At 39.9% G+C, this 14,991-nt stretch overlaps 1 protein-coding gene across 3 annotated transcripts in view; it reads right to left on the bottom strand.

Moving 5' to 3' along the window:
- The window catches only part of ATG3 (autophagy related 3), a 120,990-nt gene that overhangs the window by 41,976 nt on the left and 64,023 nt on the right, over nt 1-14,991 (bottom strand). For all 3 annotated transcript variants that reach the window (XM_073616265.1, XM_073616263.1, XM_073616264.1), the window contains exons 6-7: nt 3,048-3,155; nt 2,013-2,062 (exon numbers count right to left, since the gene is read on the bottom strand). In XM_073616265.1, coding sequence (XP_073472366.1) covers nt 2,013-2,062; nt 3,048-3,155 — 158 coding nt within the window. The remainder of the gene's footprint in view (nt 1-2,012; nt 2,063-3,047; nt 3,156-14,991) is intronic.

The raw sequence follows: 14,991 nt of genomic DNA on the forward strand, positions 1-14,991 counted from the left end.
ACAAACGCTGACACACTAAAACAGTAAGGCTTGATTCACACTAGCCGACTCCAAAGTTGCGATTTTCAGAGCAATTTTGGAATCCGACTTTGATACAACTTTAAAGTGTCTTTTTACACTCTGGCATTGAAGCCGTGTCAAAGTTGGAGCAAAGTAGTGCAGGAACCTTTACTGAAGTCGCATCGACTTCAGTAATGTCAATTGGAATGGCTCGCCTAGAGAGATGCATTGCATTTCACATGTCCTGTGACTTTGGGTCTCACAAGTCAGATCCTAAGTCGAAGGAATGTAAACCGAGCCTAAAACTATTTTTTTTTTTTTGTATCCCAAGTAGAGCTGCACGATTCTGGCTAAAAGGAGAATCATTTGCTTAGAAGATAGATCACGATTCTCTCACGATTCTCGCGGCGTAACATCATCTTTCACATTAAATCAAAAAATTGTGCTAACTTTACTGTTTCGTTTTTTTTTTTATTCACTAAAGTGTATTTTTTCCCAAAAATTGCATTTGAAAGACCGCTGAGCAAATACAGTATGACATAAAATATTGCAGCAATTGCCATTTTATTCCCTAGGGTCTCTGCTAATATATATATATATATACACACAATGTTTGGGGGTTCCAAGTAATTTTCTAGCAAAAAACATTGATTTTAACTTAAAGCGGGGGTCCACCTATCTATCGTTTTTTTTTTTTTTTTTTTTGAGTTAATTCACAAACTTTTCTTCTCAGCATTACATACTCACATATTGTGTGTAATATGTCCGCCTGTGTCAGATTTCGTGGGAAAGAATAACTTATATTATTCACTGCAGGCGGTTTCCATCTTCATTGTGGGCATTTGAAGCCCACAAGCATTTATTTCCTGGATGTGGTGAATGATGTGCTCCCAGCATTCACTGCTCATTCCCGCACATGCTCAGTGGCATCCTGGGAAGCCTGAAACTAGCTCCCAGGAGTCTGGGAGAGGCTAGAAACACGCCTACTCCCATGGGAGGAGAACCAGGAAGTGCAAAGAAGAATAGAAAAATAAAAGGTAATTACGGCGATTTAAATTTTTTAAAATGGCATGTCAGCATCTAGGCAAGGAAGAGAATACCTACAGATATTGTTCAAAATTTGGGTGGAACCCCGCTTTAAGAAAGAAGTGTCAGAAAAAGATTTAGACTAAGTGGTTAAACTTCCTGCATTTACACATTGTTGAAAACTTGGCAGACTGCCCCAATTATTTATTTACACAGAAGTTCTATCCCTTTGATCTAAGAAGGAAGCTTAGTTACAATGTTTCAAGTTAAAAGACTTGGCAGACTGCCCGGATGCTTTCTTTTGACAGCTGAGTGAGCAGATAAAGTCTCTCCACTTGTTTATATGAAAGAATCGGCAACCTCTGCAGGAGAGATCGTCAGGGGAGGTGAATCGAGATCACGATTTTTTAACGATTACCGTAATTGTGCAACTCTAATCCCAAGACACAGACAAGACTGGCATTCACACAAACACTGATAAAGCTGACACTAAAGGCATGCATTTTTATCCTATAACACTGACATTTACACTGGCACTGACTCTATAATGACAACAGAACAATGAAATGGAGACTAAAGCTGACAGGATCTTTTGATTTGTCATTTATAAGGTCTATACAGTTCTAGCTTTAATATTTAGTAGGATGTTATGTTGGGTTAGTCAGCACTAATAAGAAATTAGTGTATTTTTATGGAAACAATTTGTTTTGATAAACATTTGTGCAACTTTCATGGGACTGACAAAATCAGTAGCTCCACCTTTTTATTCTACCGGGCCTATTCTTTGAGAAAATGTATGGCTTGCGGGGGTCTTTTACAAACCTTGAAAGCTGAAAATGAAAATAAATAAATAAATGGTCTGGCCACCTGGGGTTTAAAGTGGAGAGCAGGGCTGGCAGGAAAAGGGTCAGAGGATCATTGTTAGCTGCAGTTACTCTAATGATGGTATAATTAAACTTTTTCCTGATTTCAAGCCTCGCACCAACCTGGGACTCAAGTGTTATTTCTTTTACTGACTCTGTTAGGTTGCCCACACCTAAGAAAAATAAAAAATAAAAAATAAAATTATAAATAGGCAAAAAAATTAATCCAGCTTTTAATGATTAATTACATTACTTAAAAAAATCATATATAAAAAAGGATTAAAATACATACGCCTAAAAAATCTGGAAATTCAGGGTCTGAAGAGAGTAAATACTCAAAAATAACAAAGTTGAATGCCAATGTTACCTACAGAGTATTCTGGGCTGGCCAACACATTTTACCACTTTGTGTCAAGCTGAAAGCAAAAGCATTAAGCTGGTTATACACAGATCGAAATTCAGAAGGTTCGGCAGTCTAACTTCTATCAATTTGGGGCTATTCCTGCTCGACAGAAGTTGATTGATCGAATTCTGTCTAAGGGACATGCTGTCAGAGTGCAATGTCCTAGCGGGGGGTGGGGGTTTTGGGGATTCATTCATCCAACTCATTTGTGAGGATGGAGGAATCTATTTTTTTTGCAGCCACTGGCTTAATGAAAAAAAAATTACCTGTCTATGGCTACCTTTAGAGGTCTGTTAATACCATCAATGATGATTTTGGGTCAAATTAATTAGCATATATACAAAATTTAAAAAAAAAAAAAAGTTTCCCTATCCCGCAGCACCGGTCAAGAGGTCTGCTGATACAGTGAGAGGCAATGAACTACCCAGTGTAACATTTCCCCAGTACAGGTTGCAAAGGTAAAGTTTATGTGACAGGAACTGAAATACAAGATTTGAGAGACAAATATGTCCAGATACCTAAAAAACACAATTCTGCAACGTTCACTCATTTTAATGCTGTTTTTGCATGTACATTTCTTTAAATTTTCAGAGTTCAGAACTGCATTAAGGCATCTGGGGTATGACGTCAAGTATTTCTTGCTTTAAATATACCAACTGGTTTTCCTCTATTCAAGAAATAAAATATGTATTGCACAGGGATTCATTAAACATTACACATACAAAGAAAACCCTATACAAAAAAATAAAACATACCTGCATGATGAAATGTGTCAACCCAGCCTCCGTCTCCATCATCCTCTTCTATAATTGCCTCTTGCTCATCTGAATATTCCATCTGCTTACATCTTTTGTAACATGGAACTAAAGCAATAGTAACTATTATTGAATGTTCTTTCTCTTGTAATTCACATTTAAATGCAAAACCACATTGTGATTTTGCACAAGGCCCATCACCCCTTACTCTCTGTGATTTTACATAATAGATAAAAACTGCCTAACATATGTAGTAAAAAACCAAGTACAGTGCGGGAAAAAAGTATTTGATCCCCTGCTGATTTTGTCTGTTTGCCCACTGACAAAGACACAATCAGTCTATAATTTGATTTGTAGGTTTATTTTAAACTGTGAGAGACAGAGGAACAACAAAAAATATTCAGAAAAACACATTTAAAAAAAGTTATAAATGGATTTGCATTTTAATGAGTGAAATAAGTATTTGACCCCTTCGCAAAACATTACTTAGTTTTCAGGAGGAATTTTGTCCCACTCCTCTTTTTAGATCCTCTCCAAGTCATTAAGGTTTTGAGGCTGACGTTTGGTAACTCGAACCTTCAGCTCCTTCCACATATTTTCTATGGGATTAAGGTAGGTCTGGAGAATGGCTAGGCCACTCCAGGACCTTAATGTACATCTTCTTGAGCCACTCCTTTGTTGCCTTGGCCGTGTGTTTTGGGTCATTGTCATGCTGGAATACCCATCCACGACATATTTTCAATGCCCTGACTGAGGGAAGGAGGTTCTCGCCCAATATTTGATGGTACATGGCCAAGTCCATAGTCCCTTTGATCTAGTGAAGTTTTCCTGTCCCCTTAGCAGAAACACAGAAGAACCGGAGAGAGAGTGAAGAAGACGTCAGCAGAGGAGGCAGAAGAGCCGGAGAGGGGAGAAGAGATCGGAAGAGACGACGGAGCTGCCTTAATAAATTACTTTAAAAATATGTGTAAATGTGTTTTATTTTTGAAACTTTTTTTCAGGTGAATGGGTAGGGGTACAATGTATCCCATATTCATTCACATAGGGTGGGGGGTTGGGATCTCAGGGCCCCCTTGTTAAAGGGGGCTTCCAGATTCCGATAAGCCTCCCGCCCGCAAACCCAGACAACGGCCAGGGTTGTCTGGAAGAGGCCCTTTTCCTCATCAACATGGGGACAAGGTGCTTTGGGGTGGGGGGCGCAAGGCCCCCTCATGTTGAGGGCATGCGGCCTTGTACGGTTCAGGATGGGAGCGCTCGCTGGTCCCCACCCTCTTTCCTGACCTGCCAGCTGTGCTCGGATAAGGGTCTGGTATGGATTTTGGGGGGACCCCAATGCCGTTTTTTTTTCAGCGGGGGGGGGTTTGAAAATCCATACCAGACCGATGGGCCTGGTATGATCTCGGAGGGGGAACCCATGCCGTTTATTTTTAAAATTTGGGGTGGAGTTCCCCTTCAAGATCCTCAGAGCACAAGTCGCATGCCAAAGTCGGGTTAGTTAAGACGGTGATCCGACTTTGATCCGACTTCAGTGATAATCAATGGGCTAAAGTAGGATCAAAGTCGGACCAAAGTAGTACAGGGAGCATTTTCAAAGTCGGACCAGTTAAAACGACTCCCATAGGGAAACATTGATTTTCACACGTCATGCGACATGAGCTCCCAGTGTCGGAGCGTTTGTCGTACCAGTGTGAACCATAGGGGATCAAATACTTATTTCGCTCATTAAAATGCAAATTAATTTTTAACTTTTTTGAAATGCATTTTTCTTGATATTTTTGTTGTTATTCTGTCTCTCACTGATGAAATAAACCTACCATTAAAATTATAGACTGATCATTTCTTCAGTGGGCAAATGTACAAAATCAGCAGGGGATCAAATACTATTTTTGCCTCACTGTAGAGAAAAAAAATATCAGTCCATCCAATATCTGTTACTTGAACTGTTGTTTTGTTATTGCTTTTGCACCACACAAAACTAACAAAACTATTGTAAAAGGTTTTGAAACCTTTAACATAATGGATAAAAAATCATCACCAAATCAATGGCCAGCCTTGCTGTGCAAAATGTGAACATTGTAAATTAATTCACCGATACCCAAGGCAACACAACACGATGCAGATAAACTGCTCTGCAGACAGAGCATAATCACAGAAAAGTTTACACTGGTATATAAAAAATAAGTTTACACTGACTTAGCCTACGTTCCCATTGGAGCGATTTGTCATAACAAGTCGCAGCCTATTGGAGGCAATGGCACTGTTCCAATCGGCGCGACACCGATCTTGCAGCGCCACACTAATTTGCAAAAGTAGTTCCTGCACTACTTTTGCCAATTTCAGGTGCGACTTTAACCACTTCAGCCCCGGAAGGATTTACCTCCTTCCTGACCAGGCCCTTTTTTGCGATATGGCACTGCGTCACTTTAACTGATAATTACGCTGTCGTGCGACGTTGTACCCAAACAACATTTATGTCCTTTTTTCCCACAAATAGAGCTTTCTTTTGGTGGTATTTGATCACCTCTGCGGTTTTTATTTTTTGCGCTATAAACAAAAAAAGAGCGACAATTTAAAAAAAAAAAAAAAAGCAATATTTTTTACTTAAATTGGGAACAATCAGCGCAAATATATAAAGATTAATGCAAGGTGGACACTAAGGGTTAATACCAAGCCCATACATCAAAATAAAAACAAATTAAGTGCAGCGCAAATGATATTAATGAGAAAGTCCGTACATAAAGGAACAGCCGTGAGGCAATTTATTAAAAAATATATGTGATCCACTTAAAAAACGCGCTGGTACAGCGCTAATCAATAGATGAAGATTACAAAGTTTTAAAACAGACTTTTCGCGTCTGAACAGCTGAGATGGCAGCGGGTGACGTCAGAGCGAAAAACTCCACCCCCGTACGCGGCGTTACGTCCACAGGACTTCGTCAGCGAGGGTGGAGTCATGCTGTCACCCAGAAGCCTAAATACTCGCCGATTGTCAGCAGGGGATGTGTCACAAACCGGAAATGGAAAACACTTCAGAATCGAATGATTCCTGAGTGGAGACACCTACTGAGGATATGGCGGTTGGTAACGGACTACCAACTAACTTTAAAATAAATATAAAAACAAAAATTCATGGTTAATTACTGATCTCTAATAAGGACAAGGATCTATTATATACTTCATGAAAAATGTACATATAATTAAATGTATAATAACACCCGCAGCCATCTCGTACATAAATGTAATACATATAAAATGCATATAAAGTGCAATCAAATGCATAAAACAGTAAACAAGAGATTAAATGCACAAATAAAAGTATTAAATCATTACGCACAAAAAGGGAGGATACATTACAAGAACACGCAAAATGAAGGAATAAATGAATGAATACATAAAATTAAAATCAAAATTCAGTGCTATAAAGGGAACATATTATGCTTATTTGTCAGAAATAAAACAGTTGAGGTCAAACTCAATGTTTAACCCCCTAGGAACTGCTACTCTTGTTTCATAGATCCATAGAGACTCTCGGCGGCTAAGCTGCCTAATATAGTTTCCACCCCTCCAGTGTTTTGTGACTTTTTCTATGCCCCAAAACTGCAATTTCCTAGGGTCCCTATTATGACAAACTCTAAAATGTTTAGATACATAATGTGTCTTTAAACCTTTTTTGATATTATTAACATGTTCAGCTATGCGGACTCCCATGGGTCTGGAGGTTCTTCCCACGTATTGAAGTCCGCATTCACACTGAAGCATGTACACTACTCCTACAGTGTCACAAGTGATTAGGTTTTTAATCTGGTAAATTCTATTGGTGGCAGTAGCTCGAAAATCTTTCCTTTTCTTAACATTAGATTTGCATTGCTTGCATGCTGGGCATTTTCCGCATGCATAGAACCCCAACATAAAGTTAAAAATTCTATTTTCTTTAATTACAGGAGGATCCATCACACTAGGGGCTATAATGTCCCTCAAGGTAGGTGGTCTCCTGTAAACAAATCTGGGAAGGGCAGGAAGAGTTGGGCCTAAAGTAATATCCTTTTTCAAAATATCCCAATACTTCAAAATGATCTTTTCTACCTTCTTGTGTTGGATATTATAATCTAGAATAATCCTATATTGGGAAACATGCTGCTCTGTGTTCATATTTCTACTTTTATCGGAATCTGCTACTAAGGAGGAACGATCCATACTGCCAACTTTTTGCACTTCCTCTGCTATGAGAGACCTAGTGTATCCCTTTTGTGGGAACTTTTCTGCCATAAGGTTGGCTTGTGAAAAGTCCAGATAGCAGTTACGCCGGAGGCGAATAAACTGCCCCCTGGGAAAATTAAGCAACCATAAATTGTGATGGCAGCTGTCTAGGGGAATGTACCCATTCCTGTCTGTTGGTTTACAGTAATTCTTGGTCCTAAAAAAACCTTCATGTTTAAAAATTTCCAAATCAAGGAAGGCTATGCTTAAGGCATCAGCCTTCCATGTAAGGCAAATGTTCTTAGTATTGCCATTGAGCCGGGACATAATAATTGGAGACTAATCAAGTCACCCTCCCAGATCAGAAAAAGATCGTCTATATATCTTTGGTAGCAGACCAGCTGTGCAGTTCTGCTACCAAAGACAAATTTCTCCTCCCACAGTGCCATGAAAGAGCAAATCGAGCATCCATAGCAACCCCGAGTGTTTGCAAAAAGAATTTACCGCCGTACCAGAAATAATTCCTGGCAAGGCAGAATTCTAGAGCTTTTAACAAAAAATCCTTTAAATGTGGGGGTAAATCCGATTTATCCAGGGCCCACTGTACTGAACTGATGGCATCAGAATGACCAATTATCGTGTACAGTAAGCTAACATCGGCTGTCACTAATAAGGTATTGTATTATCTTTACACAGTATTTTCTCCACTATTTGTATGATGCCTTTAGTATATTTTAGAAACGCTGTAGTGGTAGATACTAAAGGTTTCAGAAAATGGTCTATATATTGGCCCAAACTTGCTGAAACGGAATCAATGCCGCTTACGATGGGCCTGCCTGGAGGTAATTGGGGATCCTTATGAATCTTGGGTAAGAAATATCTGATCGGTCTTCTACAAGCACTAGGGTTAAGGTAAGATACCTCCTTTTTATTCAACACTCCCCTAGTTTTACCCAAGGAGATAAGAACTTCTAACTGATCTTTGAACTGGATGATAGGATCCTTTGTCAGCACTTTGTATGTCTTCCTGTCTGATAATAGCCGATCCATTTCCTCCTGATAGTAAGATTTACTCATAATTACTAACCCACCTCCCTTGTCAGCGGGCCGAATAACTACATTCTTGTTTTTCTCCAATGCACTAATTCCTTTTTTCAAATAAGCAGGATCTCCTACTTTTCTCACTTTCATCTCCTCCAAGTCACTAGTGACCATATTTTTAAAAACCCCTACATGTTTGTGATCATTCTTTGGGGGGTTGAAAACAGACTTGTTAGCAAGATTAGAATGTATACCAAGGGGAGCTGTAGGGCCTATCAGGGCAGACCTTTCCCCGGGTTTGGATAGGAAATATCTCTTTATATTCAAAGACCTAACAAATTTCTGCAGGCTGATGGGAACCTCCTATGGGAACCTCCAGACCCATGGGAGTCCGCATAGCTGAACATGTTAATAATATCAAAAAAGGTTTAAAGACACATTATGTATCTAAACATTTTAGAGTTTGTCATAATAGGGACCCTAGGAAATTGCAGTTTTGGGGCATAGAAAAAGTCACAAAACACTGGAGGGGTGGAAACTATATTAGGCAGCTTAGCCGCTGAGAGTCTCTATGGATCCATGAAACAAGAGTAGCAGTTCCTAGGGGGTTAAACATTGAGTTTGACCTCAACTGTTTTATTTCTGACAAATAAGCATAATATGTTCCCTTTATAGCACTGAATTTTGATTTTAATTTTATGTATTCATTCATTTATTCCTTCATTTTGCGTGTTCTTGTAATGTATCCTCCCTTTTTGTGCGTAATGATTTAATACTTTTATTTGTGCATTTAATCTCTTGTTTACTGTTTTATGCATTTAATTGCACTTTATATGCATTTTATATGTATTACATTTATGTACGAGATGGCTGCGGGTGTTATTATACATTTAATTATATGTACATTTTTCATGAAGTATATAATAGATCCTTGTCCTTATTAGAAATCAGTAATTAACCATGAATTTTTGTTTTTATATTTATTTTAAAGTTAGTTGGTAGTCCGTTACCAATCGCCATATCCTCAGTAGGTGTCTCCACTCAGGAATCATTCGATTCTGAAGTGTTTTCCATTTCTGGTTTGTGACACATCCCCTGCTGACAATCGGCTAGTATTTAGGCTTCTGGGTGACAGCATGACTCCACCCTCACTGACAAAGTCCTGTGGACGTAACGCCACGTACGGGGGCGGAGTTTTTCGCTCTGACGTCACCCGCTGCCATCTCACAGCTGTTCGGACGCGAACAGTCTGTTTTAAAACTTTGTAATTTTCATCTATTGATTAGCGCTGTACCAGCGCGGTTTTTTAAGTGGATTACATATATTTTTTAATAAAATTGCCTCACGGCTGAACCATATGGACCGCTCTTAGCTTTTTTTCTCTTTTTTCTTTGGGGATTGCTGCATTGCATTGGGAGTCCACCTGTTATATTGCCGCATTGAAGAGGTATCTGCCAGGAATCATTGAGGACAACCAGAGGATCCGTGCCGTGTCCATCCAGTGTGTATGGAATCTATGCTCTTATGACCTCCTGTAACTTAAGAGGTCCATCCCATCTGGTAAGCATTCTACATGTGTGTGAGTGGAGAAGATTGTTGTTTTCATAAAGAAGGATTATCTTTACCACAGGGGATTTGTGTTCCTTTATGTACGGACTTTCTCATTAATATCATTTGCGCTGCACTGAATTTGTTTTTAATATTTTTACTTGTTGCTATAATAAATAGCCCCAAAAAATATATAAAAAAAAAAACACCATTTCTTCCTCAGTTTAGGCCGATATGTATTCTTCTACATATTTTTGGTAAAAAAAAAAAAAAAAATAATATCACTAAAAGTATATTGATTGGTTTACGAAAAAGTTATCGCATCCACAAAATAGGGGATAGATTTATGGCATTTTATTTTTTATTTTTATTAGTAATGGCGGCGATCTGCGATTTTTATCATGACTGCGACATTGCAGCGGACAGATCGGACACTATTTTGGGACCATTGACATTAATACAGCTATCAGTGCTATAAAAATGCACTCATTGTGTAAACGTCACTGGCAGGGAAGGGGTTAAACACTAGGGGGCGATCAAGTGGTTAAGTGTGTTCCCTGTGTATTCTAACTGTAGGGGGGATGGGCTCACTAGAACATGACAGATCACTGCTCCTGATCAGTGGGAGCAGTAGATCCCTGTCATGTTGCTAGGCAGAACAGGGAAATGCCTTGTTTACATAGGCATCTCCCCTTTCTGCCTCTCCGTCCCAGGATCGCGGGCCTCCGGCGGACATTGAGTCAGCGGGACCCGATCCTGAGGCGGGCGCGCGCCTGCTATCTGCCGATGACGGAGTGACGTAGGGGTATGTCATTTTGCGCACCCGTGCCACTTTGCCAATGTATATTGGCGTGAGCTGGTCAGCAAGTGGTTAATAGAAATCTGTGCATGAAGCCACACAGATGTCTATCAAGTAGCACCTGAAATCGCACTGACCTTACTACTTTGAAAATGCGCTACTTCAAGTGAAGTAGTGCAATTTCAAAGTAGCATCAATGTGAACCAGGGCTTAAGCCTGCAATGGCAACTCTCAAAGCACATAGAAAGAAGAGGCAGAGATAAGAGGACATATGTGCAAAGTTGCTTGTTGGACATACTGACAAAAAAATTTCAACAGCATACAGAGACTTTTTAAAATCTGTGCTAGCTTTTTTATGGTCATCAGTGACTCATTTCCGATTTCCTCTCACTTCCTACTGTGTCTAAAGTGAGAAAAAACTGCCTTAGTTCCACTAAATAAAACAAGCTCCCCCATTAGATTTCCCCTCCTGTTCTGTTGACAAATCAAACTTTTTGAAATCTCCCTAATTTTCAGTCCTAGTGAATGTGGTCACCATGAGAAAGAAAGGAGGGAGAATTCCCCCCTACTCAAAACTTCAAACCTACTTCAATACTTATCTCTGATTGCGTAAAGAAACACTGTTTACTTGTGCAGTAAATCTATTCTGTTTCCCTCTCATTACTGTTCATCAGCTCCTCCCCTGCCAGAAGCCCAATTTGTGGGCATTACTATTAGGTAGTTCAAGCAGAGCTCTGCTCCAGATGCCACTGCTGTGAGCATGCTCAACTTCCTGAATATTCTTTTCTCCTGGCAGTCCCCAGACATACTCCCTCCCTCTGCATATCTAGTGATGGCGCGGTCAATCAAACCTTATTAGCTAATTGTCTTCTATTGAGCAGAATAGACAAACATGTGTGTGTGTGTGGGGGGGGGGGGGGGGATACTGTCGACCAGGCTAGCTCAGAAGCCACAATCCCTCTAAACACGACAAAGTACTTCATGCACTTTGCCTTCTGGGGGACAGAGGAAACAAATGTTTTTGGGTGAGATTTCTACTTTAAGTGTGGTTATTCTCATATATTAAATCTAGCAAATCACTCCAGCATATTTATCCTAATTAAGTAGTGTTAAACTACATGCACGCTGCTCAGTTTTGGTAAGCTATATGACTGTCAATAATTGAGCCATTTAGGGGGTTAACAATGTGCTGATAGTTTGCACAGTCATTAAGAGACAAAAACTATATGCTGTGCAATGGTAGTCACAGAGTATCCATAAATGTCTCAAAAGTGGTTACATAGAAGGATTATAAAATGAAAAATTGCTTCCAAGAAAATTATAGAAAACATTTATTGTGTGTCCAAACAAAAGCACAGTCACAACAAAAAATAATAAAATAAAATTAATAATAATAAAATAAATCACAGCCATTGCATAAAAATACAATCTTGTGTGGATACCACACAGGTCTCGTCCAGCCTCTGTAAATTTGGATAAACCAGCACTTGTAATGTAGGTTGTAGGTGTCTAATCACATACCAGTCGTGAAATCCAGAGAGATACGAAGGAAAAGGACTGATTTTTTTATTGTGACTGTGTGCTTTTATGTTTGGTTCAACAATAAATGTTTTCCATGATAAAACTTGGAAACTTGGAAGCAAATTTTTATTCTATCATCCTTCTATTTATCCACTTCTGAGATATTCATGGATACCCTGTGACTAAATAAATGTGCAGCATATAGTTTTTTTGTTTGTGGATGGATAATCTTCATTTTCCAGGGGACTGCAGCACGGTGTTGGGGTAACAGAACTTATGGAGCCACTATAATATTAGCCTATTCTTTGGTTTAGCACTCTTAAAATCAGGTTCAGGTACACTGAAATGGTTTTGACAAATTATATTTTTTTTAGTTTTGGATAGTGGAGAGGGATTAGAATTCCTGCCAGGTTATTTTGCGGTCTGTGATCCCGTTAGGAAAATTAGAGGGTAAATCTCCCTGTTTCACGTTGTCACCTGACAGCTAAAGTAAAAGAAAAAAAAATTTAATTTTGGGTTATCACCAGAATAGGTATACACTGATAATCTTCCAATGGGGACACTAGTTCTGGTGGCCCGGGTGACAACCAGGGATTCTCTCACTTTGGAGGGATTTTCTCTCACTTCATAGTTTGACTATGGGACCGAAAGTGAAATCCTTGCAATGAGCACTTGGGGGGGGGAATCTAAAATTTAAAAAATGCATATACAGCCAATTTTTAATTTGGATGGAGAGCTGAAATATTTGGAACCCCTGTTGTGTTTTCACTGCTGTCTAGGTGCCACTAGAGAGATTTTCCCTCTTTTAGGCTTCGTTCACACTTGTGCAACTCTTTCACTCTCTGGCACTCAGGTCTCATCAAAGTAGTGCAGGAACCTTTTCGCATAGCATAGATTTGAACAGGTTCCATAAAAAATGAATGTGCTGTGACTTGTCATGCGACTTTATGTATCCAAAGTTGCATGACAAGTTGCACAAGTGTGAACAGAGCCTTAGACCCCATACACACTATTAGATTTTCTGCAGATTTTTGTCTTCAGATTTACCAAAACCATATAATATGGAGGTCAAACCTTTCAGTTTCAATTTGTATGCAATCAGGCAGGCCCTCGCACTACATGGTTTTGGCAATTCTGAAAAACAAAAATCTGCAGAAAATCTAATAGTGTGTATGGGGCCTGTGGGTCAGCATCACTGGGCTTTTGTTTGCTTCCCAATCTGCTTCTCTCACCATTGAAATCTCTGGAAATGCGGCTGAAGCACATCAGACACAGTTCAACTGCACCTGCGATGAATCTGAATGATTTTAGGAGGCGTCTGAAACAAATGTCAAAACACACTTCATTTGACAATCAAAGCTTGCTGACACAGGTCCTTACTATTTGAGGTACAACATTTTATCAGACAAGGATTAAGGACAATGTCTAGGTGTAGGCTATTACCCGGTTAGCTTTTAATTTCTGTCCAATTTTCTCTAACTACCACTGCAGCGAAACCGTTGTCACACACTAGAACAAAAATGCAGTAAGAACCTGACAGATCTCATGTTTAACCATACGTTTTTAACCGCTTGCTGACCAGCCATGGCAGTTATACTGCGCAGGTTGGCTCTGGTGCACGAATCGCCGTACCAGTACGGTGGTCCCTTTAATGACTATAGCAGGTGCCCGCCACGTGTCACCAGAGCCGATGCACATGGTCAGCGGCCGCGATGTCTGCCGGCCACCCGAAATCGCTCCACAGCGAGTAGAGCAGTGGAGTAGAGCGAGATCGTCCGTGCCTAGTGATCAGGAACAGTGATCTCTCTACTACTTGTCAGTACACTCCCCCCACAGTTAGAAACACCTCCCTAGGGAACACTTAACACCTTGATCAACCCCTAGTGTTAAACCCTTCCCTGCCAATGTCATTTATACAGTGATCAGTGGCTATTTTTAGTTCTGATCACTGTAATAATGTCACTGGTCCCAAAAAAAGCGTCAAAAGTGTCCAATCTGCAATAACTTTTTTTTTTTTTTACCAAAAATATGTAGAAAACATTGATCTAAACCAATAAAGAAATATTTTTATTTTTTGGATATTACAGCAAAAAGTAAAAAAAAATAAATTATTTTTTCAAAATTGTCAGTCTTTTTTTGTTTAAAGCGCAAAAAATAAAAACCGCAGAGGTGATCAAATACCTCCAAAAGAGAGCTCTATTTGTGGGTAAAAAAAAGAACCTCAATTTTGTTTGGGTACAGCATCACACGATTGCAAAATTGTCAGTTAAAATGAAGCAGTGCTGTATCGCAAAAAAAAAAATGGCTTGGTCATTAAAGTGGTTGTTAACCCACTGTACTAAAATAGTGTTATCCCCCTCTGTATCATAACATTTGTCCCTGTGTCATGTAAAAAAACTGCCAATCTGTATCTGTATAAGCTACGCTCTGGGTGCTCAGCTGACATGTCAGCTCCCTTGTTTCTCCAGCTCAGAGCTGACGTGGGCGGGGCCGAGACCATCCTGCTGATGTCAGCCAGTGGAGGAGAGAGAGAGCCGACAATCAGCTGTGCAGCAGGAGACATTTATACAGGTACAGATCGGCTGAGTTTTTACATTACACAGGCACATGTTCTAATGCTACAGAGGAGATAAGAGGATTTATGATCAGATAGGAGAGGAGCAGGAGCAGGGGGGGCGGGCGCATGTACAAGCAGAGAGGGGAGGGGGGAGGAGGACTGAGGACACAGACACAGGGAGAGCTGCAGATAGCAGGCTGCGGCTGACGGAATCACGCAAACGGACCATGGTATCAGGGGCTCAGCAGCCATGATTATCGTGGTCTGTTTACAGGGGGGAG

The sequence above is a fragment of the Aquarana catesbeiana genome, linkage group LG02 (assembly GCF_042186555.1).
Source record: "Aquarana catesbeiana isolate 2022-GZ linkage group LG02, ASM4218655v1, whole genome shotgun sequence".
Taxonomy (NCBI): domain Eukaryota; kingdom Metazoa; phylum Chordata; class Amphibia; order Anura; family Ranidae; genus Aquarana; species Aquarana catesbeiana.